The sequence below is a fragment of the Epinephelus moara genome, chromosome 12 (genome assembly GCF_006386435.1).
Source record: "Epinephelus moara isolate mb chromosome 12, YSFRI_EMoa_1.0, whole genome shotgun sequence".
NCBI lineage: Eukaryota > Metazoa > Chordata > Actinopteri > Perciformes > Serranidae > Epinephelus > Epinephelus moara.
Window position 1 is genome coordinate 25,422,446 of NC_065517.1, and position 27,446 is coordinate 25,449,891.

Genomic DNA, 27,446 nt, shown 5'->3' on the forward strand with positions numbered 1-27,446 from the left:
ACACACACACACACACACAAGCAAGCGCCATACCGACCGTACACAGCTGAAATGCACTGAAGTAAACTTCTACATGTCCGTTAGCTTTAGCAGCTGATGTGAAGTAGTTTTAGACGACATTATTGTTTCCAATGGCTGCCCGTTGCGACTCGCGAGCAACCGCGTGTGGGGGGGAACAGACACTGAGATACAGTATGAAGATGGCGTGTTTATCAAGCATCAACAGTGGTGTCTTTAAAACTTCAGCATAGAGGATTTCTTATTGCAACTTAGACATTTTCTGTTGCTTTACCTTCAAATATCACACTGCTGCTTCACGGACAATCCTCTCTCCCCTCCTCTCTCTCTGTCCCGCTGCCTGCAGCGCTGCATCTACCTTCAGTGTTGATTGGCTGTCACTCACTTGTGCCGTGTAGCCAATCAGTGGGGGCTGTAGGTGGGACATTTGTTACACAGCACAGAGTGGAGACTTCGGGCAGACAGGCAGAGAGAGACGGCCGCATGAGAGCCAAAGGAGTGCGTTTTAATTAAAATAAACGTATTTTAATTAAAATAAACGTATTTTATCGGCTATCGGTGGAAAAAACGGCCGATGCCGATTATCATAAAAATGCTGAATATCGGTGCTGCCGATTATTGGTCGATCCCTACTATTTTGTTGAAATAGCCTCAGGAAAAGCACAATGTTGAGTGTGTGATCAGGTTTTAAGTATGGGATCATCAACAGCCAAAACAAAAAATACCTCCAACGTCCACTCAGGTGTTATCGGCTATCGGCTTATTCCTGCTTCAAACTATCGTTATATCAGCCACTAAAAATACACTATCGGTTGACCTCTGTAATTCAATGCAGCAATCAATGCCCAGCTATACCCAAAGTATAACTACAGCACAAGAATTCAGTTCACCATCACTGTCTACGGGGTAAAATGGATGGGTTTTAAAAATGTGAGGAAAAGAAAATCAAACCACTGCCATATTTAGTTTAACATTGTCATTTATCCACCTCCTGTTATCCAGGAGATTTTCAAATCTTACTATCAGTGTGTAAGGACCGGATGCTTTTTTGTGTCGAATTGCATTTGATGAACAGATGGCGTTAAATATAATTTTCTACAATGAACCTTTTTGCGGAAGATCAAACCTCTCTCCAGAAAAGTGGTTCAGGACAGAACATTTTCTTAATTGAGAAAATGTGTGGAGTGATTTTTGTACCGTACAGCTCACTAAAGTTCCCTGTTAATTTGCAGTGGTGGTTAATTCAGACTAAATCCATCTTTTGTTTGAAAGAACTGATATTCTTTACAGTCCAGGATACTGCTTCATACTTTGTATCTTTGTCCCTTTCTGGGAAGAAACTGGCTGACGTGTTTTATTTTTGCCTTTAAGGCTTTATATAAGCGGTGGAACTTCTGTCCATCTGGTATGGTGACAGGGCCCATGACAAACCTGTCTCATTAGAATTGGAGCAGTTATAATTTACATATTTGAATTCAAATGTGCAAAATGTTTGCATTGCTGGATCTGAGCGATCATAAACTTCCAGTCAAAGTCATAGTTCAAATAGTATCAATCAATAGCTTTGAATTAGAAGGCTGTATCTTTATGTAAAAACCTCTCTTAACGAATGGTGTGTGTGCGTTGGTGTGTGATTACTGAATGTCAAGAGTAACCATTTGTCTGTAGCTGCCTGTTAGATCACAGTACATTAGTAACTTTATAGTCCGGAGGTTATGATTTGCATGTGGATTTGCGAAAGTATGTATATTGTTTCCAGTGAAGAAAAAGGACTTAAATTAACCCTCTCTAGTAGTTTAAATTTTTATAAATCATAACCAAATAATCTGCTATAGTTCCACCTAAAGTGGGAGGACCATATGGGATGTGGAGATGTATAAAACACAGCACAAATGAGAAAAGCAGGAGCCAAATAACTAAGGCCCAAAGGTAAGTGATACAGGTATTTTGCTTTGACAATATTAGTGACATTTGCCATTCACTTCAGGTATTTTGTTTCTTTATTCCAGTCCATACAGAACTGAAAAAGGAATGACCATGGCTGAGTACAAGTTAGAAGTGACAACAGGTGACATGACAAATGCAGGAACATTTGACCACATATATGTCACTTTAATTGGAACTGGAGGGAAGAGTGAGCAAACTGAGTTGGACAACTATGGTATGGATTTTAAACCTGGGATGGTAAGTTAAAACCAGCTGATTGACCATTGTCAACAACTCAGATTAGGTCGTTCCGAATGCATGCGTGTGTGTTGAGGTGGCATTCTTTAAGTCTAGATTAATAGCTTATTTTACTGCACTTATTTTACCGTACTGCAAATTTGATGAAATGGTCCATACAGAAATATTTTCTTGTCCACATCTGAGCAAACCAAGAAAATATGATCGCTTAGGCAACATGATAACTCATTGCCTACTAAGACAGGAGCCTAGATGTGAACCTTTGGCTCTGGGGAGTTCTTGTAACAAGGTCCTGCACTTTATATGGCTGCGGGAACATGGTAGTATTTCGTAACCTGAAATAAATGTCTCTGAACATCATCCAGGCATCAATTATGCTCCCGCAACAATGTAATCAAGAAAGCAGTTTAGTAAAAATACAGACGTAATTTCTACAAGACAGGGTTGCAAGACTTTACATTTCAACAATGCTGTGGTTAAAGTAGATTTAGACACAAAAAACACTTGGTTACAGTTAGGAAAAGATCATGTTCTACCCGATTTGAGGTCCTGGAAAAGCAGCAAAATCCCTTTAAGAGGGCTTTCACACCTGCCCTGTTTGGTTCGGTTCAACCAAACTCAAGTTTGTTTGCCCTCTAAGTGTGGTTCATTTGGGCAGGTGTGAACACAGCAATCACACTTGAGTGCGCACCAAAACAACCAGACCGAGACTTTCTTGAAGAGATCCAAATGCTCGATCCAAATTACACATTGTTTGGGTTAAACATGAGCATGTTACAGTCCTGGAGGATTATTAATGTGCACCTCCTTCTGTACTGCCTTAATATGCACATTCAGCACATCCAATGCATCAAAACATTGTTTTCTAGTTGGAGCCGCGCCTCATTTTCAAACTGTATGGTTTGACTAAAATGAACAATGACAGCAATGTAGTCCACGATGACCAGCGCTAAAATCAACCTGTGTAGTTATCCCTCCATTGTGACATTAGAAAGTGTCACATTTATCTTGCAAGTGTACTCTTCTTCAACATTTTGTTTACTTCCTGGATTTTTCCCACATGGAAATTCTGACCAATCAGGAGCAGCTTTCTTGTGCAAGGCATTTGATCCGGTACGCTTGTAAATGCTTCCGTGAGAGCACAAACCAACTCTAGGCAATTATGCAACTTGTGACAAAATCAGTCCTTGATTCGGACCAAAGCAAGACAAGTCTAGGTCTGAAAGCACCCTACAAAACACAACACATTTTTGTGTCACTATTGCGGCAGGAAAATTCAGCAACAGTAACACCAACTTTGATATATGTGAAAGTCTGCTCAAATACTACGTCACTTTAGAAACTCTGATGCAATACATATGAAACCTGCAAATGTAACATATTTGTAGTTTGCAGAAATGTACAATGCCAACATTTCCTTCTGGCGTCTGACCTGTTCCTTCATATGCTGTTACCATGGATGCTACCATTCAGAGATAATTAAGATGATGCCAACAAAGCGCACTTTTATTGAGAACACCAGAGTGGGAGCACTATTATAGTCTGTAAAGTCTTAGTTTTAAATTATACTGATGAATGGCTGTGACATCGCTTGCTCCTATTCAGCATCAGCAAAAATGGTTCTTTGAGCAAGTGTTTGTTTTGCTTTGTCTTTCTTATTTGTTGATCTACCTTTTTTTTTTTTAAAGATATTTTTTGGGGCATTTTCGCCTTTAATCGATAGGACAGACAAGTGTGAAAGGGGGAGAGAGAGAGGGAGTGACATGCAGCAAAGGGCCACAGGCTGGAGTCAAACCCGGGCCACTGCGGCAACAGCCTTGTACATGGGGCGCCTGCTCTACCACCAAGCCACCGACGCACATTGTTATCTACCTTGATGTCATTCATACTTTCTGCTTTGTGACAGGCATATGGTATAATGTTAATGTTTTCCAGACATCAAACTACACCGTGAAAACCAGTTCATCTCTGGGGAAACTTCTGCTGGTCAAAGTGGAGAAAGATCCTTTTTTATGTCTCCCAGAAGATGAGTGGTTCTGCTCCAAAATAGTGGTGACGACTCCAGAAGGAGAAGCCATTCTTTTCCCCTGTTACAGATGGATCTCCAGGGGAGAACTGGTGGAGCTGAGAGGAGGAAGAGGTCTGCCTCAACTTCCCCAAATAATTAGAAAATTATTGGATTCCACTCCTCAGAATAATTGTGCCAATTATCTTACTAGTTTTGTCCTTGAAATTTTCCTGCTGTTATGTTCTTTGTATGCTTCAGCCACGAAGGTTTTTGAGGACGACCATCCCCTGTTGACTGACCACAGGAAAAATGAGCTGATGCTTAAAAAGACTTTGTACCAGTAAGTTTTAATGTGTATTTCTACAGCTGCTGTTTGTCTCAGATGCCTACCAGGATGAATCTTTATGCAACTTTCTGTTTTGCTTTTCCATTTTTAGATGGGAGAATTCTGATAAAAAGCTACCACACAAGAGTCATTTCAAAGATGTATCTGAGCTCCCATCAGAAGTCTGCTTCTCTTTGTCCAAGACAATGGAAGTTCTTTATACAAAAAACGTAGTGTGAGTGAGTCAGTGATTTCAGTATAATCTAGGCCTTATTTATATGGAGCAATAATGTCACTTTGTTGTTTAATTATCTGCATTTTGTTTTACCCTTCCTTATCTCAGGGGTGCTGAGCTCATGTTTAAGGGGATGCTTGGATCCACTGAAAGCTGGGGAAAAATTGAAGATATTAAAAACATCTTCAGGTCTACAGAGACACCAATGTCAGGTATTGCTGTAGTTCTGCAACAAACTGTCATTCCTATAGTTTCGTAATAACATGGACTATGCATACAAGTATACATGCAAGTGCTAATAATTGTGTAAACTTAACAACGCAACCAACACCCTAAACAGAAAGAAAAAACCTTTAAATAAATATATGCTACGAGTTGAAATTGAATTAATATGTCAGTAATGGGTAATATAATGGGCTCAACACTTTAAATAATGTTTTCAGTGGTTTAAAAAGTGCTGAGGGACAGCTATAAAAATGAAAGGTGACTGACAGAAATCACTGTGCAGAAGCTGTAACTACTGCATGGACCATGGCGTACTGCTGGCTTTAAAGCTGCGCCAATATTGTTGTATTAACAAAGAATCAAGTGAGCACATTCTGTAAAACAAACATGGTCAAATGAGCTGAGGCTCTTTAAACATATAAATTAATTTGGATTAGATGTCCCTGTAAAACTTGAGTTTTTCTACAAGAGCAAAAACCCTCAAACAAAAAATCTTGTCATTAGTTGAATAACTGAAAACTATATCACACTTTACACATGAAGAAAGAAATATGTTTCGGCATTAGATATTATATTTGCCAATTCTTATTCCCTCAGAGTATGTTTCAGAGCACTGGAAGGAAGACGACTTTTATGGATCCCAGTTTCTGAACGGAGTCAACCCCAATGTGATCAAGCGCTGCTCAGAGCTTCCCCCAAACTTTCCAGTCACAGATGAGATGGTAAAGCCGTTCCTGGCAGAGGGAACCTCTCTGCAGAAGGAAATGGAGGTATGAAAGAAGAGTGGCTTTAAATGGCTCATAATTTTTTTTTTTTTTTTTTTAAATTTGTAAATTTAACTTTAGAGTTAAACAGCAGTAAGTCACAGCAGTAAAAAGTGCTTGAAAATTTTAGGCCTATACCATGTAATGGCTTCCCTTTGTTTTGATTTATAAAGAGGTTTTGCCTTCATTCATTATACAAAGCTGCGATACCTCTTGATGTGTGCTACACTTCTGTTCTCTATCTCCTATCTCTATAGGAAGGCAACATATTCCTCTGTGACTACAAGGTGTTGGATGGATTGCCCACTAAGGTTTATGATGGTGAATCTCTGCACGTGACTCCTGGTTTCATAATGTTCTACTTGAATCCAGAAAACAAACTGATGCCATCTGCAATACAGGTATTTTACCAACAGATCAAATCAGTTGTAGTGTTCACACTGCAGATGGAAAGTTGTAGAGTCATTGTATATTCACAGAGCATCTAGATGATACAACAGTAGCACAAAGAAACATGGCACCCTGCTATGAGAATGTTCCTCCTTCACCACAGTTGAACTGCACTTTACAATGTGAGTGTCCAGCAAAAAAAAAAAAAAAACTGTTTTTTTTAATCCACAAAACTTTCATCCTGTGTGTCAGCACCATTATGTACATGTCAACATGCCTTTGCATCATGTACTGCAAATGCCGCTGGTAAAAGAAAAATTGTTATTGTTGCCAGGCAACCACGTCATCACCTCTGTACCCTAACCTTCCTGTGTAATCAATACCATGAAATTATTCATTTTATTTATTTCACAGTAATAAGTATCTAGTTCCTAAATGTTCAGGCAGAGGGTACTTGCTGTAGCTCTGGTTGAGGGTGAGAGGCTGTCAGTAAATAGTTTGTCAGGCACAGGGAAACAGAGATCTGTGTGGGCACATGAGAACCAAAATAAGAGATCATGGGGAGCACCACCAGTTGGTCCAGGAGCTTCGCCTTGATGATGGACATTTCCAGGCGTATTTTAGGATGACTCAGGGGCAGTTTGACAACCTGCTGTCTATCTTGGGGCCGTACAGCTCTGGGTATCCAGCAGCAACCACCAGTTTCTCCTCCATTGTTTACCAACTGTAAACTTATTGTGACCACCACAGAAGCCCTGCCTCTCAAATCCTCCCATTGGACAATGGGAAAAAAGCGGAAATGACGTGGGGTGTTTTTCCGCTTTGAGTTTAAGGTTTTTTCAACTCGAGGAGTTCAGAGTGCTCCGGCAAAAACGCCAAGCGCCTAAAGCACAGAAACATGAGGCACCTTGCAACGGAAAAACAGAGCGCAAACAGCGTAAATCTCATTAAAAACAATTACGGAAGCCGCCTCCAGCTGCTAAAATGCTTTCTGTGTGATCGAGGCCATAAGGTGTGGTCATCAGTTTGCATTTGAATTTAAAGTGCATCACTGTAATTTCAAATATTACCATTAAAGATTTTTTTCACATTTCAGCTGTATCAACAACCCTCTGAGCAGAACCCCATCTTTCTGCCCAGTGACCCAGAGACTGACTGGCTGCTGGCCAAGATGTTTATTAAAAATGCAGACTTGTTACAACATCAGGCAGTCTATCACTTCACAAACTCTCATGGTTTGGCAGAAGTCTTTACTGTTGCCACTCTGCGCTGCTTCCCTGTTATTCATCCCCTCTACAAGGTACAGTTTCACTGTTGTAATGATGCCTGCGTGATGATCTGAACCTGATTTTTCACTCACTTTTTCAACAGAACTTTGAAGAGCTATAGAGCTATAGTGTGTGCTAAAAAGCACTTTGGATCAACCATGTTTGTGTGTGAAGTGCAATATAAAAGTTAACTTGACTATATCAAAAATGTTTGAAAGCAGTAAAAAGTAATTTGTTGAGAGTTTGGTTGTAGCGGACTCTGAAGAGAGAAACACAGTCAGGATATGTCTCCTGTTATTTGCTGACTGATTTATAGAATTGTTAACATTCTTTGACTTGGTGGTGACATTTCAATGGACACTTTGCATTTAATATTCTACCCTCTCTTTCTGTGCAGCTGCTGATCCCTCATTTCCGTTATACTCTCCAAATTAATACTGCGGCAAAAAAAAAAATTTTTGGACCTGAGGGGATATTAAGTCAAGTATGGATCTTTAACCTGTTTATTTATGAATAGAAACTGATACTAAAAATTACATTATTTTGAAAACCACATCCACCTTAAGTACTTCTTTGTTTACTGAGATCTGCTCCTTGTTATTTGTCGATTATTGATTGTTAGAGTTCGCTTGGACTCCAGGGGAATGTAGAGCTCGCGGAAAAGGCTCACTCTAAATTGACCTACGATGACCTCTGTCTGCCAGAGAACATCACTGCACGAGGACTGGAGTCCATATCCAACTTCTACTACAGAGATGATGGCCTGAAGCTGTGGAACATAATCTACAGGTTAGGCAATTGCAGAGTGACGGAGTATTGAGTTTAAGCTAAATTACTGAACTGAATTTTTAAAATAATTTCACAATACTCATTTCAAATCAAATTGTTCTGTGTTCACCAGCTTTGTGAAGGCAACAGTGGAGTACTATTATCCCTCAGAAAATGACGTGCGGAACGACACTGAGCTGCAGGATTGGATCAGTGAGATATTCACACATGGCTTCTTAGGAAACACAACCTCAGGTATTTAAAACATCTATTTATCTATCTATTATATCATGGTCTGGTTGAATACTTGATTCTGATTGGCTGCAGGGTGTGTGTTAAAAACTGACAATGCACACCTACTAAGTATTTCTGGTGTAACTGTCTGTTCACCGTTCTAAATGAACGCGCTGGCTGTATAACAGTATCTGCCTGTATCTAATATGAGTAAGGGATGCAGTCAGAGTCTCTGTTTACAATTAATTTCCAACACTTAGTAAAGTCCTTCTTGCCTCAACCTCCACCAGCACCACCAACACCACCAGAGAAAGATGGTAACACACCCTGCAGGGACTTAACTGCCTCTCTGAACTTAAGCAATAATCTCACATCCTACTTCAACTCACTACTTCAGGCTGCTGCCAACAGTGACGTTAAACATGGCGTATCGATTGTTGGTGACATCTTGATATTGATTTGGGGACAATGAGATGGCTGGATAGCGAGCTAGTCTTGTTGTTCAAAAATACTGTCAAATCATATTTACTATTTGTCAACCGTACACAACGTAATTGACTTTAAATCTTGCTAGCATAACATTAGCTTTCTGGCTAATAGCGGTTCTCAGTAGCTGGGCTATAAAGGGTTCTGTGAGCTTTGTGGATGAGCAATACATCCTGTTGCTTAGTTGTATCTAAGGTTTGCGCTAAGAACTGGAGTAGTGAATAATGTTTCCATTGCATAAGTACCTTATGGGGGGGGCACGGTGGTGTGGTGGTTAGCACTGTCACCTCACAGCAAGAGGGTTCACGGTTAAATCCCAGGTGTGGGAGCCCCTCTGTGTGGAGTTTGCATGTTCTCCCCATGTCAGCATGGGTTCTCTCCAGGCACCCCGGCTTCCTCCCACAGTCCAAAGACATGCAGATTGGGGATTAGGTTAATTGATAACTCTAAATTGTCCGTAGGTGTGAATGTGAGCGTGAGTGGTTGTTTGTCTCTATGTGTCAGCCCTGCGATAGTCTGGCGACCTGTCCAGGGTGTACCCTGCCTCTCACCCGATGTCAGCTGGGATAGGCTCCAGCCCCCCCTGCGACCCTCAAGAGGATGAAGCGGTTAGAAGATGAATGAAGTACCTTATGGGCAGTAATGATTACTCAGGTTTTTGGGAAACCCTAAGGTGTTACCAGGGAAACCGAGTTATGGCTTGTAAAACACTTTAGATTTTGAGTGTAAAAAGTATAAAAATATAAAAAAAATTGTAATTCCTTGGGAAGTGACCATAGTATAAGTGGGATAATGCCCTTCGAGGTGTTCATTTTCAATTTTTAATGGCATTCACAGAGGCAACTGTCCAACATGCACGCCTCAACGACGGCCATTGAAAATGTGATAATGGACACCTAGTTGGGTATTATCCCTTACATGTATTTGTATTGACCATTCGGTATGACTATCTTATTATAGTTGGAAATTAAAATATATAGTTTAAATTGTGTTTAATATAATGTTATCAGTGCTCACCAAGGCAGCCCACAGGACGTAACAGGCAACATTTTGTCTGCCCCTTGCACCTCCAAACCAAATCATTCTCCTCCAGTGAAACATACTGTGAGGCAGCTGCGCTAAGCTAGCTCGTTGCAATATGGTTAGTAACACCCTTACCAGACCAGAAATACAAGATCCTCCAATAACCTACAAGTCTGGTATTTGGAGGAGCCTAGTCTCACTCCAAAGTCATTGAAATCCGGCGCTTGGGCAGTGACTTGTGGCATCAGACACAGACAAAAAAAAGTCGTCCTTTAATGTCGCAATGATACGCAGCTGGTCACAATTAAAGTTTAACGGTGCTCGGCAGCATCGGGGGAAACGTGGCAGGACAAGAACAAAAGTTAAGGTGGCGAAAGTCCAATTAGGGCGACTGGAAGGGGTGGAGGATGGGTCCAACACACATCGACTTTCACATAGGAGAGCGTTGTTTGCGTCCTACAAGATTCTAAAGCCAAACCTTGTTCTTTTTTTCCTAAAACTAACCACGTGTTTTTGTTGCCTAAAATCAAGTGCATTAGTTGATGGAGCAAAAAAATGCCAATTTGCATTGTTGTACTGACGTAGTGCATTTATTTTGAAAGACACAATATGTAAACTGTAAATTTTCTGTGAAAACTAAAGTGTATTTTGAAAGTAGACGATGCATGTAACAGGAAGAACTTGACACAGTGTCCCAGAACATCAACAACCAACGCACCCAGGGTACACATCAATATGTGACAAGGTCATAGTGAGAATGTGTTGTATGGAGCCACTTTGGTTTTGCTTTGAATCAATGGGACGATGTTGAGAGAGTGGTGGACAAAGAAACAACGGTATATTGCATCTGCTACATACAGTAGGTTGAAAATACTTCAAACATGTCAACTAATTTTTGACGACTTCACCTAAGTGTGTTAATAGGTGAAACAAGACAAAAACAAACAGCAACATACATGCCTCAAGCTAACGTTATCCTTGCAGCCATTCCTAACCGATTAAAACAGGGAATAAGAAATCACCGTAGGAATTGGTACATTTATAGCTGAGGACATGGGACCTGACTCTGTAAGGGAAAACGCAGGATTTACGAACATGCATAATGTAATTTAGTCTCGTTACAATATTCCTTCACGACCTAAACCTTAACCATTGCAACTAAATGCCCAACCCTCGTGAATGCTAATATTTACTCATACTGTGATTGTGCTGCCAACAGGGTTTCCATCAGAGTTTATGACTGTCGAGGAAGTGATCAAGTTCATCACCATGATAATCTTCACAGTGACAGGTCAACATGCTGCTGTCAATAATGGACAGGTACGGCAATGACTAGTTCTGAAAACTTCCTGAAGTTTTAACAAACTCGATTATTGATCAAATGTATGGAATGAGCAGCACATCTGGAATTTAAAAGTGGTGGAAAGATTACATTTCTTACATTGTTTTATATTCTGTTCTGTATAACAATTAATATTATATCTATTTCTATACAGTGGATTTCAATTAAAGAGCCCCTCTAACAGAACGTTAGACTTAACAAAAGAGACAACTATTTGTTTGTTTGTTTTCTACTGACTTACAAGGTTTATCATTTTACCCCAGACTTATACATATGAGCACGGACCAACAACATAATATATGATTTAAGTTGGAGGAGTTGTGTGTCTGATGTGGGGGTTTTTTATGAGAAGTTCAATTAATGTGTTAATTATTATGCTCTGTACCTCACTAAAAAATACTGAATAAATATGCAAATAAGCTGAACTGCTGGACACAATGTCTATTTCAATTGTCATTGTGACTAAAGAGCAGTTGCTGTTTAGTGCAGAGATTGTATGCAATAAAGCACAAACATAATATCTTTCAATCATCATAGATCTTCAATGCTTACAACCATGAGTCTCCCTCTGAACAAGCCACTAAATGTAGATTGTATACAGCTGTAATACTTTAAAACAAGTTGAAACAAGTTTCAAAAGCATGTCTTTCCGAGAACATGTTTGAAACCAGCAACAGAAGGAACTCTATGTTCTTTACATCTAGCTCCTTAAGTTTCCACAAAGTGGTTACACAAGTTGGAGAGTCCTAGTCACCCCCACTCTTACGCTCTTCTGTCTTAGCAACTTCATATGTTATGCAAGCAGTTTTATGTTAAGTAGATATGTACGCAGAAATTCTCTGAACAAGAAAGTTACACTGCCATGAATTCATTACTATGTGAGGACACATATGTTCTTGCAGCTCATAAGTGCACATGCATTTATTAAACAATTTTGCACAGTGGACCATAATTTTCTACCAAAATAGTTGAACTCACAAAATCATGCTTGTATGCACACATCTTAAAGTTAGACTTAAGATAGGCACAGAGAACGTTTTTGGGAAGAAAAAACCTTCTGGTGTCAGGTCATCATTCTGCACAGTGAACAGCAAACATCCAAGTGAAGTAACAATAAGCAATTACAAAATTAAATAGTAATACATACTGTAAATTCTTTGATTATTTAGTATGACTACTACCCCTGGATCCCCAATGGCTCGTTCCTGCTACGCAAAGCTCCTCCAACCACTAAGGGGCAGTCAAGCATGAAGACACTTTTGGAGACCCTTCCAGATGTTGGACTGACGGGAAAATTTGCAGCATTGTCTTGGATACTTTCAAACAAGTACACTGATACGGTTAAGTTTGGTGATGTTATACAAAATCATTATAATCCATCCACATTTTAGAAGCGCTTCTAAAAAACTGTGACAAATAAATTACTGTGTCAATCTAATCTTCTATTTTACTTTGTCATTTTTGTAGGTTCCCATGGGTTCATACCCAGATGAACAATTCGATGAGCCTGCCCCTAAGCAGATGATTAAGGAATTTCAAGCAGAGTTGTCTTACCTCAGTGAAGAAATCACTACAAGAAACTCACAGCTTGAAGTACCCTACACATATCTCAACCCTGCTGTTGTGGAGAACAGTATAACTATTTAACTAAGCCTGATAAAGCCTTTTTTATCCTTCTGCATCAATCAACTAGTGCAGTGCCTGTTCAAAACTGTGTTGACTGCTTGGCCTATTTTGCAGTTTGCTGCATTCTCGAGAACCACTCATACAAACAGTTTCACACACTGCATTTCCGTGAGCAATGGGCGACACACCTGGCCCCCAAACAGCTATAGATTTATTATGGTGTGTAGATATAAAAAATATTAAATTATGTTGCTATTCAAGGTCATTGTACAGAGAAATAAAAGGCCCCCAAAGTACACATCTTAACAGCATACAACCTACTGGGCTTTAAAGCCCAACTTGCAGGTTGGAGACCATGGTGAATAAATGTGTAGGAAAATGATGTAGAAACTCGATTATAACAAAAGACAAAAACATATACATACTACAGTGACTTTTGGGGTCATTTTTGTGAGAGAATTTTGCTTCCGCATCTAAAAACCCACTAACCAGAAGTGACATAGCGTAAGGGAGTCCGGCCGAGTTCGATTGAGTGTAACATTAATAAACATGGATCCCAGTGCTAGTTTTGAGACTTGAGGTTGAAAATGTACATTCATATGCATATGACGGCCCACAGGCTTATAATTATGAGCCTGCTAGGCGTCCAAGAGACCAGGGACAGATCAGGGTTAGGAGAAATAATGGCCACAGGAGAGAAATAGAGCTGTGGTGTGAGGAGAACCAGTGGAGAACTGGGCAGGTGTCTTGGTGAGCGACCAGCGTTAGTTAACGACAGCTAACGATGTCTAACGCTGTGTTCACATCACAACATTAAGTTTGCCATCACGTATTAGGTTATAACAAAGCTACCAATAGTTCTGCCAGTATTAGATAACTAATGCTACTTACCCATAACAGAAACTAATGCGCAAATATCAGCTTGTATCAGACGTATCTTGCTATGTGTGTTAGAACTCCGCATTACGGTGTATTGACGTCCGCAGGGGAGAGAGGGAGAGAGAGAGAGATACGAAGATTTCCTGATAATTTTTTGTATGATAGGTGCTTGTGTGGGAACTGCCAGCCCATGTCCTCAGCTGTGGAGAGTATGTGCTGCAGGGAGGTGGATGCCTTCTGGACTCTGGTGAAGAATCTGACCCCCAGAGCAGACATAACATGCCTCACACTGCCCATCAACCCTCACCCCGCCCTCTCAAACACCGAGGACTTCCTCTCCGCGGAGCCCGCCCGCCCTCGCACATACCCCCGGGCTCGGGTCTCCCTCTTTACGCCTCGGGGGTATGTGCGAGGGCGGGCGGGCTCCGCCAGGAACATAATACTCCTGTCCAAAATGAGCGCTGCACACGACCACGTTTTTGGTCACAGATGAAGCCGTGAAATCGAGCCTCTTCACCTGCACAAAACGCATCCAGGCACAAAAACTAACTCCTCCTTTTTCTGTCCGGAAAACGGTGGACTCGATGTCCTGACATACTCGAGTTTGTACAACCTGCACAAACACAATAATTTGGCATAATCACAAATGGTGAAATGCACTGTTAACTGAAAAAATACTAACTCACAAGTTTACTACCACTCAGACTCACTACCACCTACTACTGCGCATTGGACAGAGGCAGGGTCAAGGACGCAGAGTCCCTCTCGTGACATAGTATCAGGCGATGTTGAAAAAAAAAGCGTTTTTAGAAGAGGAGCTAAAAAGAGCCACTTTTTCCTCTGAATTTGTGCCCTTATGTCGTGTAAACCATAATAAATTCTGAATTAACTTCTCATATGGTAATTTTCAGACAAGGTTATGTATATATTTTTAAAAAAATTTAACCTGCAAGTTGCACTTTAACTTAAGAGGAACTGTAGCCTACTACTACATTTGCCTGACAGAGAGAAATAACACAGATTCTGATTTTGCTCACAAAAACAATTAAAATGTGATGCTTTATTTTTCATTAAACTATTTAGGAATATATGAGAATCGAACACTTCACCTTAAACAGACTTTAATTATTGATAATGCCTCTGTCACTCTTCACTTTACAAAAGACAGTAGATTTAAACAGCGGCGGTGAGTTGCTGGCAGTAGCGTTATTAGTGTTGTAAGTTAGAATAGCAAACTTATAAAATGGATGCAGGTGAAGACATGCTCAAGTCCACATCACTGTAGTTACAAGGCAGAACAGGGATTTACATAGCAGGTATTTAGTATAAGCACACACACGCACCACTCACTTGGCGACCTTTAAGGCGCTTTTTGTAACTTAGGAATTCGAGTAATCTCAGTCAGTGGCTCCTCCGGCAACAACACAGTGTCTCTCCTCCTCCATCTTCTGTCTCGCTGTGTGCAAGAAGGCAGGAGAGAGTTACTATAGTTAGGACAGCTTAGTCAAACAACTTTACACTTGACAATGCGTTACTTTAGGTCCGGGAACAGACATGTTTATTATTCTGAAAGTTGCATGGCTAAATGTTTCAGTTTGCTACAATTTAACATCTCTTTCTTCATCTGTTGTGAAGACATGCTCGGAGGCCCCACCCCTGCTGCCAGAAAGAGTCACAGTGTGCTGTTTGCTTGTTTATTAATATTATTAATACTAAACTTATCTAAATCACACTAAATTTGCCAATGCACACTCTAGGGTCCTGAGCAATACACCTGCCAAGTGTGAAGTAGACTGGATGAACAGTTCCTGAGATATGTGAAGGACAAATATGAAAAGGCTACATACAAGCAGAGATTTCTTGTTTTACAGTTAGATATCGATACCTTTTTAATAACACCCGTATTGCATGCTGGGTTGTGTGTTAAAACTATATTCTGGGTTGTGTTATTTTAAGTATAAGGGCACCTATATCTTTGTGTGAATTACACAGACAGATGTTGAGAAATAACAAATGAGCAGATTGGGTAACAATCTTTTTAAGTGTATTCTGTTATTCAAGTTCTTCTTACTCTTTAATGTTCTGAGTACAAAACAGTGTATATGGTGATGAATGATGGCTTATGTACTTCACCAGTATGTGCTTTAATTATTAATTTGCTTTGTTTGCAGTTCATATTAAAATGGCATGTGGTTCAATAATCTCATTCAGTGTGTGCTGCATATGTCAACATAACTTGAGCAAGAGTACAAAAAAAGTATGCAGTTATAAATAATAAAATACTTTTGTATGGTTACTTCATCAGTAATTGTACCCACAGCCAAGGCAGTTGTTTCTGGAAGCTAAAACAAAAAATCAGATTAACACGTTTGGTAAGTCACTCATCCACCGTGGGACCATTCATGAGAAGAGTTTGGACTGAGATTTAATGCTTCGCTGTGAACGCAGGGCTAAATAAAATAAAAATAAGTAATGAGTCATGAGAACATAAGTCAGACTTTTGTGAAACATCGTTTTCAGTCAGTGCAACTAAACTAACTCGATATTCAGACACTTTAGTAGTATACAGGTTGCAGTAATATTAGCCATAATAGCTAGACCGTTGAAACACCGACCCGCCTCTGCACACCAGTCAAGTTTCTCTTACATTTTGTATCCAAGTCTGTGAAAACATGGATGCTTCACACATATCTTCCCCCAACAGCACTGACGATCTATAATCAGCACAGTTTCAAGATTAGTGTCACTAATTCAGTATCTGAGCAAATGTCTCCCCTTCTGTTTCTGAGATATGACATTGACTAATGGCCAGAAAAGTGTTTCATGCACAATACTATGATGTCACAGTGAAGTTGACCTTTGGCTTTTGAATATAAAATGTCATCACTTTATTATTTTTTATTATTTTATCCTAGACATTTGTGTGATGTTTTGTCATAATCAGCATACAAATTAGTAAATTATTGCCAAAAACATGTTTTATAAGGTCACACTTACCTTGACGTTTGACCACCAAATTCTAATCAGTTTATTCTTCAGTCCAAGTGGACATTTGTGTCAAATTTGAAGAAATTCCCTTCAGGTATTTTGGAGTTACCATGTTCATGAGAATGAGGAGGGCGCAAGTATGTAGTATCACATCTGTTTATTATTTGTCCCTAGGGCAGCAAATATAAAGACAATAACAGAGGCCCCAGAACTGAGCCCTGCGGGACACCACATGACAGTGGAGAGGAATCAGAAACAAAGTCTCCTATAGAGATTGAGAAACTTACACTCAATCACTCAATCACATAACCTCTTGATTATGATATGATGGTCTACTGTCAAACGCAGAGCGGAGGTCAGGACACACTAACACAGAACAGTTACCTGCATCAGAGGACATTAAAATATCAATTGAAACTCTCAGAAAAGCAGTTTCAGTAGTGTTGTTTTCGAAACCATGACTGTAACTTATAAATATTGTGTCTCTCCAACATGGCAGTGAATTGAACCTTATCTAAAACGTTTGATAATTATGGTAGTTTAGAAATAGGCCTACAGTTTATTGCTAGAGCAGGATTGCAGTTAGGTTTCTTCAATATAGGCTGAAAGGTAGCATGCAATAGCAATAGGAAGGGACACATCCTGGAGACAAGAAGAAATTACCAATAGCTGCCACAGGGGGGACAATACTTGGCAGAACTTTTAAAAATAAAAGACAATTGTATTACACACACAGGGCTCGAAGACAGCTTCCTTTTCCTAATCAAATCTTCCCAAATCCATCCAATCCATACATTTGACTGTTAATTCAGACACTTTAGTGCTGTGAGGAAAAGCTCTGCTCTTTTTGCCTCTCTCACTGCACTGCACTGTCAGTCTACACCGATCATTTAATCAGCTGTGTGATCAGCGACTTCTTGGACTGAACTAACTCCAAAGGCAGTCCAGAAATAAGTTTTTTTCAGGGCTGCTTGTTTTAGTCAGTTGCTGAAAATAGCTAAACTTTTATTGATAGAGGCTGTTCAAATATATTCACCTAATTGCGGGGACTGTATGATGATGAGATATAAGAAAAAGGTGGGGTAGCAAAACTTTAACTTTGCCTCCTCTAATTGAATTATGGCATGCATTTGCTTCACTTGCTTCATTACTCAGGCACCTATGCATGCGAGCCCCAACTGCGACAGCACCATTGATCACAAGAACACCACTTGGCACACACAGATGTCAATCATGATGTCAACCCCTGTTTTTATAGCATCAAATTAATTCCAGTCAGAAAAATAACAGTTAAACATACAATGATAAAAATGAGCTAAAATAAAATAAATCATCTTTGAGAAATAATGATTTGATGTACACTTTGATTAGTAGATCTGTTAACATGGAGTGGACAGAAGAACCTTAGTATCCATCTTTGCTTTGGCGTCATTGTAGTAGTTACCTCTGTTGTCAGCCATTTAATTTTTGTCTTTGTCATACCCACACACACCTCTCTCTTGCTCGTTCTCATACACACACCAACCTTTAGTGTCCTAGTTAGATTTATCTTGATTGTAGATTTGTGTGTTTATTTTTACTTTTGCTTTATTGTGAATAAATACGTTTGAATCATACTTGCTGTCTGTTTAATGTTGAATGAATCCTTCATCCTCTGCTATGTCAAGAACTCCAAAATCCTTGAGGGGTGGGTAGTAAGCCATTACAAGTTTTCACGTTCCTTTTTGGAAACTGTATGTCTTTGAGCTAAACATGATTGAGTGGGAAGAGTATGCAAGAAGCACCTCCATTGCAGCCCACCCAGCCTAAGTCTACCCCCTGCCTGGCCTAAAGCATGGTGGATTTGAAAAAAAAATAAAATAAAAAAATAGGTGTGCTTTTAACTTCAGTAGGCTAGGGGGTAAAAAAAAAAAAACCTGCAATGAAAATGAAACTGGCTGCACACAGAGCCGCCAGCCTCTGACCTCATGACAGCCAGAGCTAATGGGGGAATTTAACCCAAGTCAACGAGGTAAGCTTGCTAGAGTTAATGTTAAAAGGTCAGCAGCCGATGTTTGTACCACCTCATCCAAGTTTCCTGTTAATTTGAAGTGGTGGTAAACTCAGACTGAATCCAACCTTCATTCCAAAGAAATTACATTTTTTTAGGTTCACGATGGTGCTTCATACTTTTTATCTTCGACCCTTTATGGGAAGAACAGAAAATCTGTGGTGCTTGTGGATGATATACGTTTTATTTTTGGTTTAAGGCTTTACAGTATCTCACATAAGTGAGTACACCCCTCCCATTTTTGCAAATATTTCATTATATCTTTTCATGGGACAACGCTATAGAAATGACACTTTGATATAACTTAAAGTAGTCAGTGTACAGCTTGTATAGTAGTATAGATTTACCTTCCTCTGAAAATTACTCAAAACACAGCCATCAACATCTAAACAGCTGGCAACATAAGTGAGTACACCCCACAGTGAACATGTCCAAATTGTGCCTAAAGTGTCAATATTTTGTGTGCCAACCATTATTATCTAGCACTGCCTTAATCCTTTTGGGCATGGAATACACCAGAGCTCACAGGTTGCTTCAGGAATCCTATGAGAGAGCTATGTGTGTCTGTTATGGTGACAAGGCCCATGACAAACCTGTCTCTCATCAGACTTGGAGCAGTTATAATTTACATATCTGAATTCAAATGTGCAAAATATTTGCATTGCTGGATCTGAGCGATCATGAACTTCCATGAAGTCAGAGTTCAAATACTGCAGATCACTGAATTTTAAGTACAAGGATGTATCTTTATGTAGAAACCTCCCTTAATAAAGTGTGTGTGTGTGTGTGTGTGTGTGTGTGTGTGTGTGTACTGAATGTCTTGTTGAGTAACCATTTGTCTATAGCTGCCCGGTAGATCACAGTACATTAGTAACTTTACAGTCTGGAGGGTATGATTTGCATGTGAATTTGCGAATGTATATATATTGTTTCCAAAAAAGGACTTTAATGAAAACTCTCTAATAGTTTGAATTTTTTATAAATCTTAACTTAACGATCTGCTATGGTTCCACCTTAAGTGGGAGGAGCACAAGATGTGGAGATGTATAATAAAGAGCAGAACTGAGAAAAGCAGGAGCCAAATAACTAAGGCCAAAAGGTAAGTGATAACAGGTATTTACTGTAGCTTTGTCAATATTAGTGACATTTGCCACTGAGTTTAGGTATTTCATTTCTTTATTCCAGTCCACACAGAACTGAAAACAAATGACCATGGCTGAGTACAAGTTACAAGTGACAACAGGTGACATGACACACGCAGGAACGTTTGACCACATATTTGTCACCTTAATTGGAACTGGAGGGAAGAGCGAGCGAACTGAGTTGGACAACTATGGTATGGATTTTAAAACTGGGATGGTAAGTTGGATCCAGCTGCTGATGCATGTGTATTGGGGTGGCATTTGTCTACATAAGAACAAACATCCTCTAGATTAACAGGTTATTTTACTGCACTTATTTTACTCTACTGCAATTGTGACTAAATGGTCCATACAGAAATAATAATCTGTGCAAATCCGAGGAAACCAAGAAAATCTGATGGCTAAGACAACACAATAACTAGTTGGCAATAACTCAGTGGTCATGAGTCTGACTCCGTTAAGACTTTAAACAATTCATCCATCTGTAAAGCCCTAATGTTCTCAAAATGGCCTCCATAAGACAATCAGCATGACCATACATTAACATGTATATTTAGTTTCAAATCCACATCCAAACATAGGTGTAAAATATTCACAACATTTTTCATTAAATTCACCACTTTTTCTTTTAATCTATTTTCAACTGAACACACCCTTGGGTGATATATACTATACAGTAAGCATATGTGCTCATTTCTAAACAAGTCAGTGTTTTCGGTAATTTTACTTCCAATTCAATCACCAGAAAAACACGTTGGCATTGTACGTTTCTGTGAACCATGGATATGTACCATTTGTAAATTATGATAAGGAAAAGATTATCTTTTGGCTGAAAATACCCTATTTTGGGTGTACAATTCCCACTGGAAAAGCAGCAAAATTTTGGGGGAAAAAACAGCTGCTTTTCGTGCCACAATTGCAGCAAGAAAACACTGAGAATTCACTAAATAACAGTTTGGTGACAAAAAAAGCCACTGGGAACACAGCATAGATTCCCTAAAAAACAACCAATTTTGTTGTTTGTTGGTTTGACACAGCGGTCTGCAGCTTGGCAGCCATCTCATCCTGGTGCCACGCCATCCACCTCCCATTCCCCTCCATATGTCAAAGTGAGCTCAAATACGTCACTGTCACAACAGAGAGCACTGTTACATTTGACAGAAACTACCGGTATGGGAGCATTGTAAAAGTCTGTTAAGTCTTAGTTTTACATTATGCTGATGAACAGCTGTGACATCACTTGTTCCTATTCAGCATCAGCAAAAACGTTTTTTTTACACAAGTGTTGGATTTGCTTTGTCTTTCTTTCTTCTTGTTGATCTACCTTGATGTCATTCATACTTTTTACAATTAGGACAGGACTAAGGTATAATGTTAATGTTTTCCAGACATCAAACTACACCGTGAAAACCAGTTCATCTCTGGGGAAACTTCTGCTGGTCAAAGTGGAGAAAGATCCTTTTTTATTTCTCCCAGAAGATGAGTGGTTCTGCTCCAAAATAGTGGTGACGACTCCAGAAGGAGAAGCCATTCTTTTCCCCTGTTACAGATGGATCTCCAGGGGAGAACTGGTTGAGCTGAGAGGAGGAAGAGGTCTGCCTCAACTTCCCCAAATAATTAGAAAATTATTAGATTCCACTCCTCGGAATAATTGTGCCAATTATCTTACTAGTTTTGTCCTTGAAATTTTCCTGCTGTTATGTTCTTTGTATGCTTCAGCCACGAAGGTTTTTGAGGACGACCATCCCCTGTTGACTGACCACAGGAAAAATGAGCTGATGCTTAAAAAGACTTTGTACCAGTAAGTTTTAATGTGTATTTCTACAGCTGCTGTTTGTCTCAGATGCCTACCAGGACGAATCTTTATGCAACTTTCTGTTTTGCCTTTCCATTTTTAGATGGGAGAATTCTGATAAAAAGCTACCACACAAGAGTCATTTCAAAGATGTATCTGAGCTCCCATCAGAAGTCTGCTTCTCTTTGTCCAAGACAATGGAAGTTCTTTATACAAAAAACTTAATGTGAGTGAGTCAGTGATTTCAGTATAATCTAGGCCTTATTTATATGGAGCAATAATGTCACTTTGTTGTTTAATTATCTGCATTTTGTTTTACCCTTCCTTATCTCAGGGGTGCTGAGCTCATGTTTAAGGGGATGCTTGGATCCACTGAAAGCTGGGGAAAAATTGAGGATATGAAAAACATCTTTTGGTCTAAAAAGACACAAATGTCAGGTATTGTTTAAGTTCTGCTATACTACGCTCTTCAAACTGTCATTCCTATAGTTTCATTATAGCAGGTGACTAAGTGCTGATGAATGTGTAAACTTAAAGCAGCCCAGACCCTCAATACAGAGACAAAAACTGTAAATAAATATATGCAATGAGTTGTAATGGGTTCAATATGTTAGTAATGGGTAATATAATGGGCTTAACACTCAACATGTTTTGAGTGGTTTAAAAAGTGTTGAGGGACAGCTATGAAAATGAAAGGTGACTGACAGAAACTACTGGGCTAAGCACTGTGCAGAAGCTATAAATGGTGTACTGCTGGCCTAAAAGCTGCGCCAACATTGTATTAGCAAAGAATCAAATGATGTGTCAGAGCACGTTGTTAGGAAAACATGGGTAAGGCCCCGATCACACAGAAAGTGCTTTGCAGGCTGCAAAACGTGAGGCACGCCCCACTACTTTTTTTTTTTCCCAGTTGAATGCCACTGGTGAAAAAAACGCTTATTGCCTTTTTATTGTCAGTCCTCCCCTCCTTATTCTAACCTTCCCATGTAATCAATCTGCTGTTTATTTATTCATTTAAGTTACAGTATTTAGTATAGCTCTGGGTATCCAGCAACCGCTACCACCAGTTTCTCCTCTATTGTTTACCAACTGTGAACTTGTTGTCGTGACCACCACAGAAGGCCCACCTGTCAAATCATCTGATTGGACAACGGGAGAAAAGATGACGAAAAAGAGTTGATGTGGGGCTCTTTCTGGCTCTGACTTGAATTTTTTTCAAAGCAGAGCGCTCCAGCAAAAACGCCAGGTGCCAAGAGCGCAGAAAGGCGAGGCACGTCCCAACGCAAAAAACACAAGCAAAAAGCTTTATTCTCATTAAAAAACACAATTACAAAAAGGCACCTCCAACTGCTAAAATACTTTCTGTGTGATCAGGACTGAGAACAGATGGTCAATGGGACTCCATCTTAGACATGATAAAGGCATCATTCAAAACTGCTAAACACAGCTTAATATAACTCAAAGCAGTAAATACGGTAGAGCTCATTTAACTAATGCTAGACTGGCAAAGATCTATCCAAATGTTGCATTGTTATACCCTCAATATAGAGGCTAGCCAGCAGACCTAATGCATATGTTGTGGTTTTCTCCACCTTCTGGATAAGCATTCTTATAGCTTCTAGAAGAACATTAGATAGACATTAGATATCATATTTGCCAGTTGCTGTTCTTCCAGAGTATGTTTCAGAGCACTGGAAGGAAGACGACTTTTATGGATCCCAGTTTCTGAACGGAGTCAACCCCAACATGATCAAGCGCTGCTCAGAGCTTCCCCCAAACTTTCCAGTCACAGAGGAGATGGTGAAGCCGTTCCTGGCAGAAGGAACCTCTCTGCAGAAGGAAATGGAGGTATGAAAAAAGAATGGCTTTAAATGGGTGATATTCTTTTCTTTAACTTGAGAGTTTACTTGTACAGCAGTGAAAAGTGCTTTAATATTTTGAGGTCTATACCATTTGATAGCTTCACATTGTTTTGATTTATAAAGAGGTTTTGTCTTCATTCACCGTACAAATCTGTGATACCTTTTGATCAGGCTTGGGCGATATCTGTTTGACATTTCACCGGGGTATATGGTATATGATGGTATTTGTGTAAAAACAATGACAAAAAAACAAGACATAAAAGCCGAGCTTTTGGTGATAGAATTCATTGTAGCATGCATGACACTGTCCAGCCTACAATGCTTTGTTTTTAATATGCAATTAGCGTACTTAGAAGTCTTCCTGGGTTTAAATACTTATGGCCCATGGTATACTGAATAGATGAAAAATAAGAACCCGTCTTGTAGGAGGACCCGATGACACAGTCGATGATACCTCTTTAGCCACAACTTTATTGAGGCAAACAGTGCACACAGCTTTGTCCACGTTTGCTGGCTTACCTTTACATTCAGGACTAAACCCAAAATACTCCCAAACAGGCAGAGGCATTTTTCTGTGCTACTTGTCCTGTAATGTTATCTCAACCACATTCACCATCTTTCTCAGCTAAGCTACCTGTTTCTGACTGACTGACCTCTGGAGGCGCATGTTGTTCACTACGATATATTCCCAAATACAGTCTGTATCAGTTTAATAGAAAGAGAATAGTCTAATACTGCCCAGGCCTACTCTTGATGTGTACTACGCTTCTGTTCTCTTTCCTCCCCATACAGAAAGGTAACATATTCCTCTGTGACTACAAGGTGTTGGATGGATTACCCACTAAGGTTTATGATGGTGAATCTCTGCACATGACTCCTGGTTTCATAATGTTCTACTTGAATCCCGAAAACAAACTGATGCCAATTGCAATACAGGTATTTTACCGACAGATCAAATCAGTTTCAGCATTCACATTGCAGATGGAAAGTTGTAGAATCATCTAAATTATACAGCAGTAGCACACAGAAACATGGCACCCTGCTATGAGAATGTCCCTTTTTTACTACAGTTGCACTGCACTGTGCCCCCAGTTATGTGTCATTAGTGGGGGGTGTTCAACTTACACACAGCTGTGCATAGGCAGCTTGTAGATATTGCAATATTATCTCACATATGAGAGGACAGCTTGAGAATGGTGCTTTTCCTTTAAGCAGAGGCTCTACGAACATTTGTATTGTGTAGAACAGTCATCAGTTTGCATCTGGATTTAAAGACCATCACTGTGATTTCAATTTTTTTTCCACATTTCAGCTGTATCAACAACCCTCTGAGCAGAACCCCATCTTTCTGCCCAGCGACCCAGAGACTGACTGGCTGCTGGCCAAGATGTTTATTAAAAATGCAGACTTGTTACAACATCAGGCAGTCTATCACTTCACAAACTCTCATGGTTTTGCAGGAGTCTTTACTGTTGCCACTCTGCGCTGCTTCCCTGTGTTTCATCCCCTCTACAAGGTACAGTTTCACTGTTGTAATGGTGCCTGCGTCACTCACTTCAACAGAACTTTAGAAATATGTTGTCTGAAATCAGAAAGATGCATATGTTTGACTTTGAAATGATCAGGAGTGATTATAGTGTGTGCTAAAAAGCCCTTTTGACCAACCATGTTTGTGTGTAAAGTGCTATATAAATAAAGTTGACTTGACTATATCAAAAAATTTTGAGAGCAGTAAAAAGTCATTTGTTGAGAGTTTGGTTATAGCGGACTTTGACGGTAGAAGATAGATAGTTGGGATGTACTTCCTGTTATATGCTGCCTGATTTATAGAAATGTTTACGTACTTTGACTTGGTGGTGACATTTCAACGGATAATTTGAATTTAATATTCTCCCCTTTCTTTTTGTACAGCTGCTGATCCCTCATTTCCGTTACACTCTCCAAATAAATACTATGGGACAGAAATCTATTTATGGACCTGACGGCATTTTGAGTAAAGTATGGATCTTTAAGATGTTTATATTGATAACATTACTATGAAAACCACATCAACCTTCAGGATGTCTTTATTTACTGAGACCTGTCCCTTGTTACTTGTGTTATTGATTGTTAGACTTCAGCTGGACTCCAGGGGAACATAGGGCTCGCAGAAAAGGCTCACTCTGAATTGACCTACAGCTCCCTCTGTCTGCCAGAGAACATCACTGCACGAGGACTGGAGTCCATACCCAACTTCTACTACAGAGATGATGGCCTGAAGCTGTGGGACATCATCAACAGGTTACCTTTACACAAATGTTGCAACAGTTCTTGCTACATCATTTTACAAGCAAAAACACATACAAAATTACAAATGTAAATATTTAAAATATTTAATCAAATTGCTTTGTGTTCACCAGCTTTGTGAAGGCAGTGGTGGAGTACTATTACCCCTCAGACAGTGAGGTGCTGAAAGACACTGAGCTGCAGGATTGGATCAGTGAGATATTCACACATGGCTTCTTGGGAAACAAAGCTTCAGGTAATAAGCCCATGTTCTGAAACGTATGTATGTGTGTATATATATATATATGTATATATATATATATACACATACAGTATATTATATATATATATATACACACATACATACATACACACACTGTATATATATTATGTTAACCAATGCAGATAGTGAAAGCCAACCAATATTTACTGATAATGACTGTGCTGTCAACAGGGTTTCCATCAGAGTTTCATACTGTCGAGGAGGTGATCAAGTTCATCACAGTGATAATCTTCACAGTGACAGGTCAACATGCTGCAGTCAATAATGGACAGGTAAGGTAATGAGAAGTTCTGAAAACTTCTTGAAGTTAAAACAAACATGTCAAATCGATGGGACAAGCAACAGATTGTGTTAGTACTGTGGTGCAGTGGTTAGCATTGTCACCTCAGAGCAAGAGGGTTCCTGGTTTGAACTCCATGGTAAGGGAGCCCTTCTGTGTGGAGTCTGCATGTTCATCCGGTGTCAGCGTGGGTTTTCTCCGGGTACTCAGGCTTCCTCCCACAGTCCAAAGATATGCAGGTTAATTGGTGACTCTAAATTATGAATATGACTGTGAATGGTTGTCTGTCTTTATGTGTCAGCCCTGTGATAGTCTGGTGACCTGTCCAGGGTGTACCCCCCTCTCACTCAATGTCAGTTGGGATAGGCTCCGGCCCCCCCATGTCCCCCAACAGGATAAATGGTTACGGGGGAAAAAAAATGAAAGGAAAGATTGCACAGAGTACATAGTTTTATATTCTGTTTTATGTAATAGTTAATAGTATACCTATTTCTATACATCCATCCAATAGAATTACTGAAATTTCTTTTATAATTTAGTTTGACTACTACTCTTGGATCCCCAATGGCACGCTCCTGCTGCGCAAACCTCCACCAACCACTAAGGGGCAGTCAAGCATGAAGACAATTTTGGAGACCCTCCCAAATGTTGGCGAGACAGTGAAATTTGTAGCCATGGGGTGGACGCTTACAAACAAGTACACAGATGTGGTAAGTTTGGTGATGATGAACAAAACTTTGAAAGCACTTGAAAAATAATTGTACCGACAAAACCGACAAAAAACTGTTACTGTGATTTACTGTTTTGCTTTGTAATTGGCAGGTTCCCTTGGGTTCATACCCTGATGAACGATTTGATGAGCCTGCTCCTAAGCAGATGATGAAGGAATTTCAAGCAGAGTTGTCCAACCTCAGTGAAGAAATAACAACAAGAAACTATCAGCTTGTAGTACCTTACATATATCTGAACCCTCCTGTGATAGAGAACAGTATAACTATTTAACTAA

The 27,446-nt window shown here is 39.7% G+C and overlaps 2 protein-coding genes across 2 annotated transcripts; both read left to right on the forward strand.

The window, feature by feature from the left end:
* Window positions 1-2,055: 2,055 nt before the first annotated feature.
* On the forward strand, window positions 2,056-12,917 carry LOC126399204 (hydroperoxide isomerase ALOXE3-like). Its single transcript, XM_050059058.1, has 13 exons — window positions 2,056-2,202; window positions 4,138-4,342; window positions 4,469-4,550; window positions 4,879-4,982; window positions 5,593-5,765; window positions 6,017-6,160; window positions 7,246-7,449; window positions 7,815-7,901; window positions 8,040-8,206; window positions 8,319-8,440; window positions 11,148-11,248; window positions 12,440-12,610; window positions 12,738-12,917. Exons 1-13 carry the CDS (start codon window positions 2,056-2,058, stop codon window positions 12,915-12,917), a joined length of 1,887 nt encoding a protein of 628 aa, XP_049915015.1.
* Window positions 12,918-20,025: 7,108 nt separating this feature from the next.
* Window positions 20,026-27,442, forward strand: LOC126399205 (hydroperoxide isomerase ALOXE3-like). The gene is made up of 13 exons (XM_050059059.1): window positions 20,026-20,172; window positions 21,344-21,548; window positions 21,675-21,756; window positions 22,085-22,188; window positions 23,426-23,598; window positions 24,405-24,548; window positions 24,925-25,128; window positions 25,524-25,610; window positions 25,726-25,892; window positions 26,012-26,133; window positions 26,332-26,432; window positions 26,980-27,150; window positions 27,263-27,442. The coding sequence occupies exons 1-13, from the start codon at window positions 20,026-20,028 to the stop codon at window positions 27,440-27,442; spliced, it is 1,887 nt and encodes a 628-aa protein (XP_049915016.1).
* Window positions 27,443-27,446: the final 4 nt, after the last annotated feature.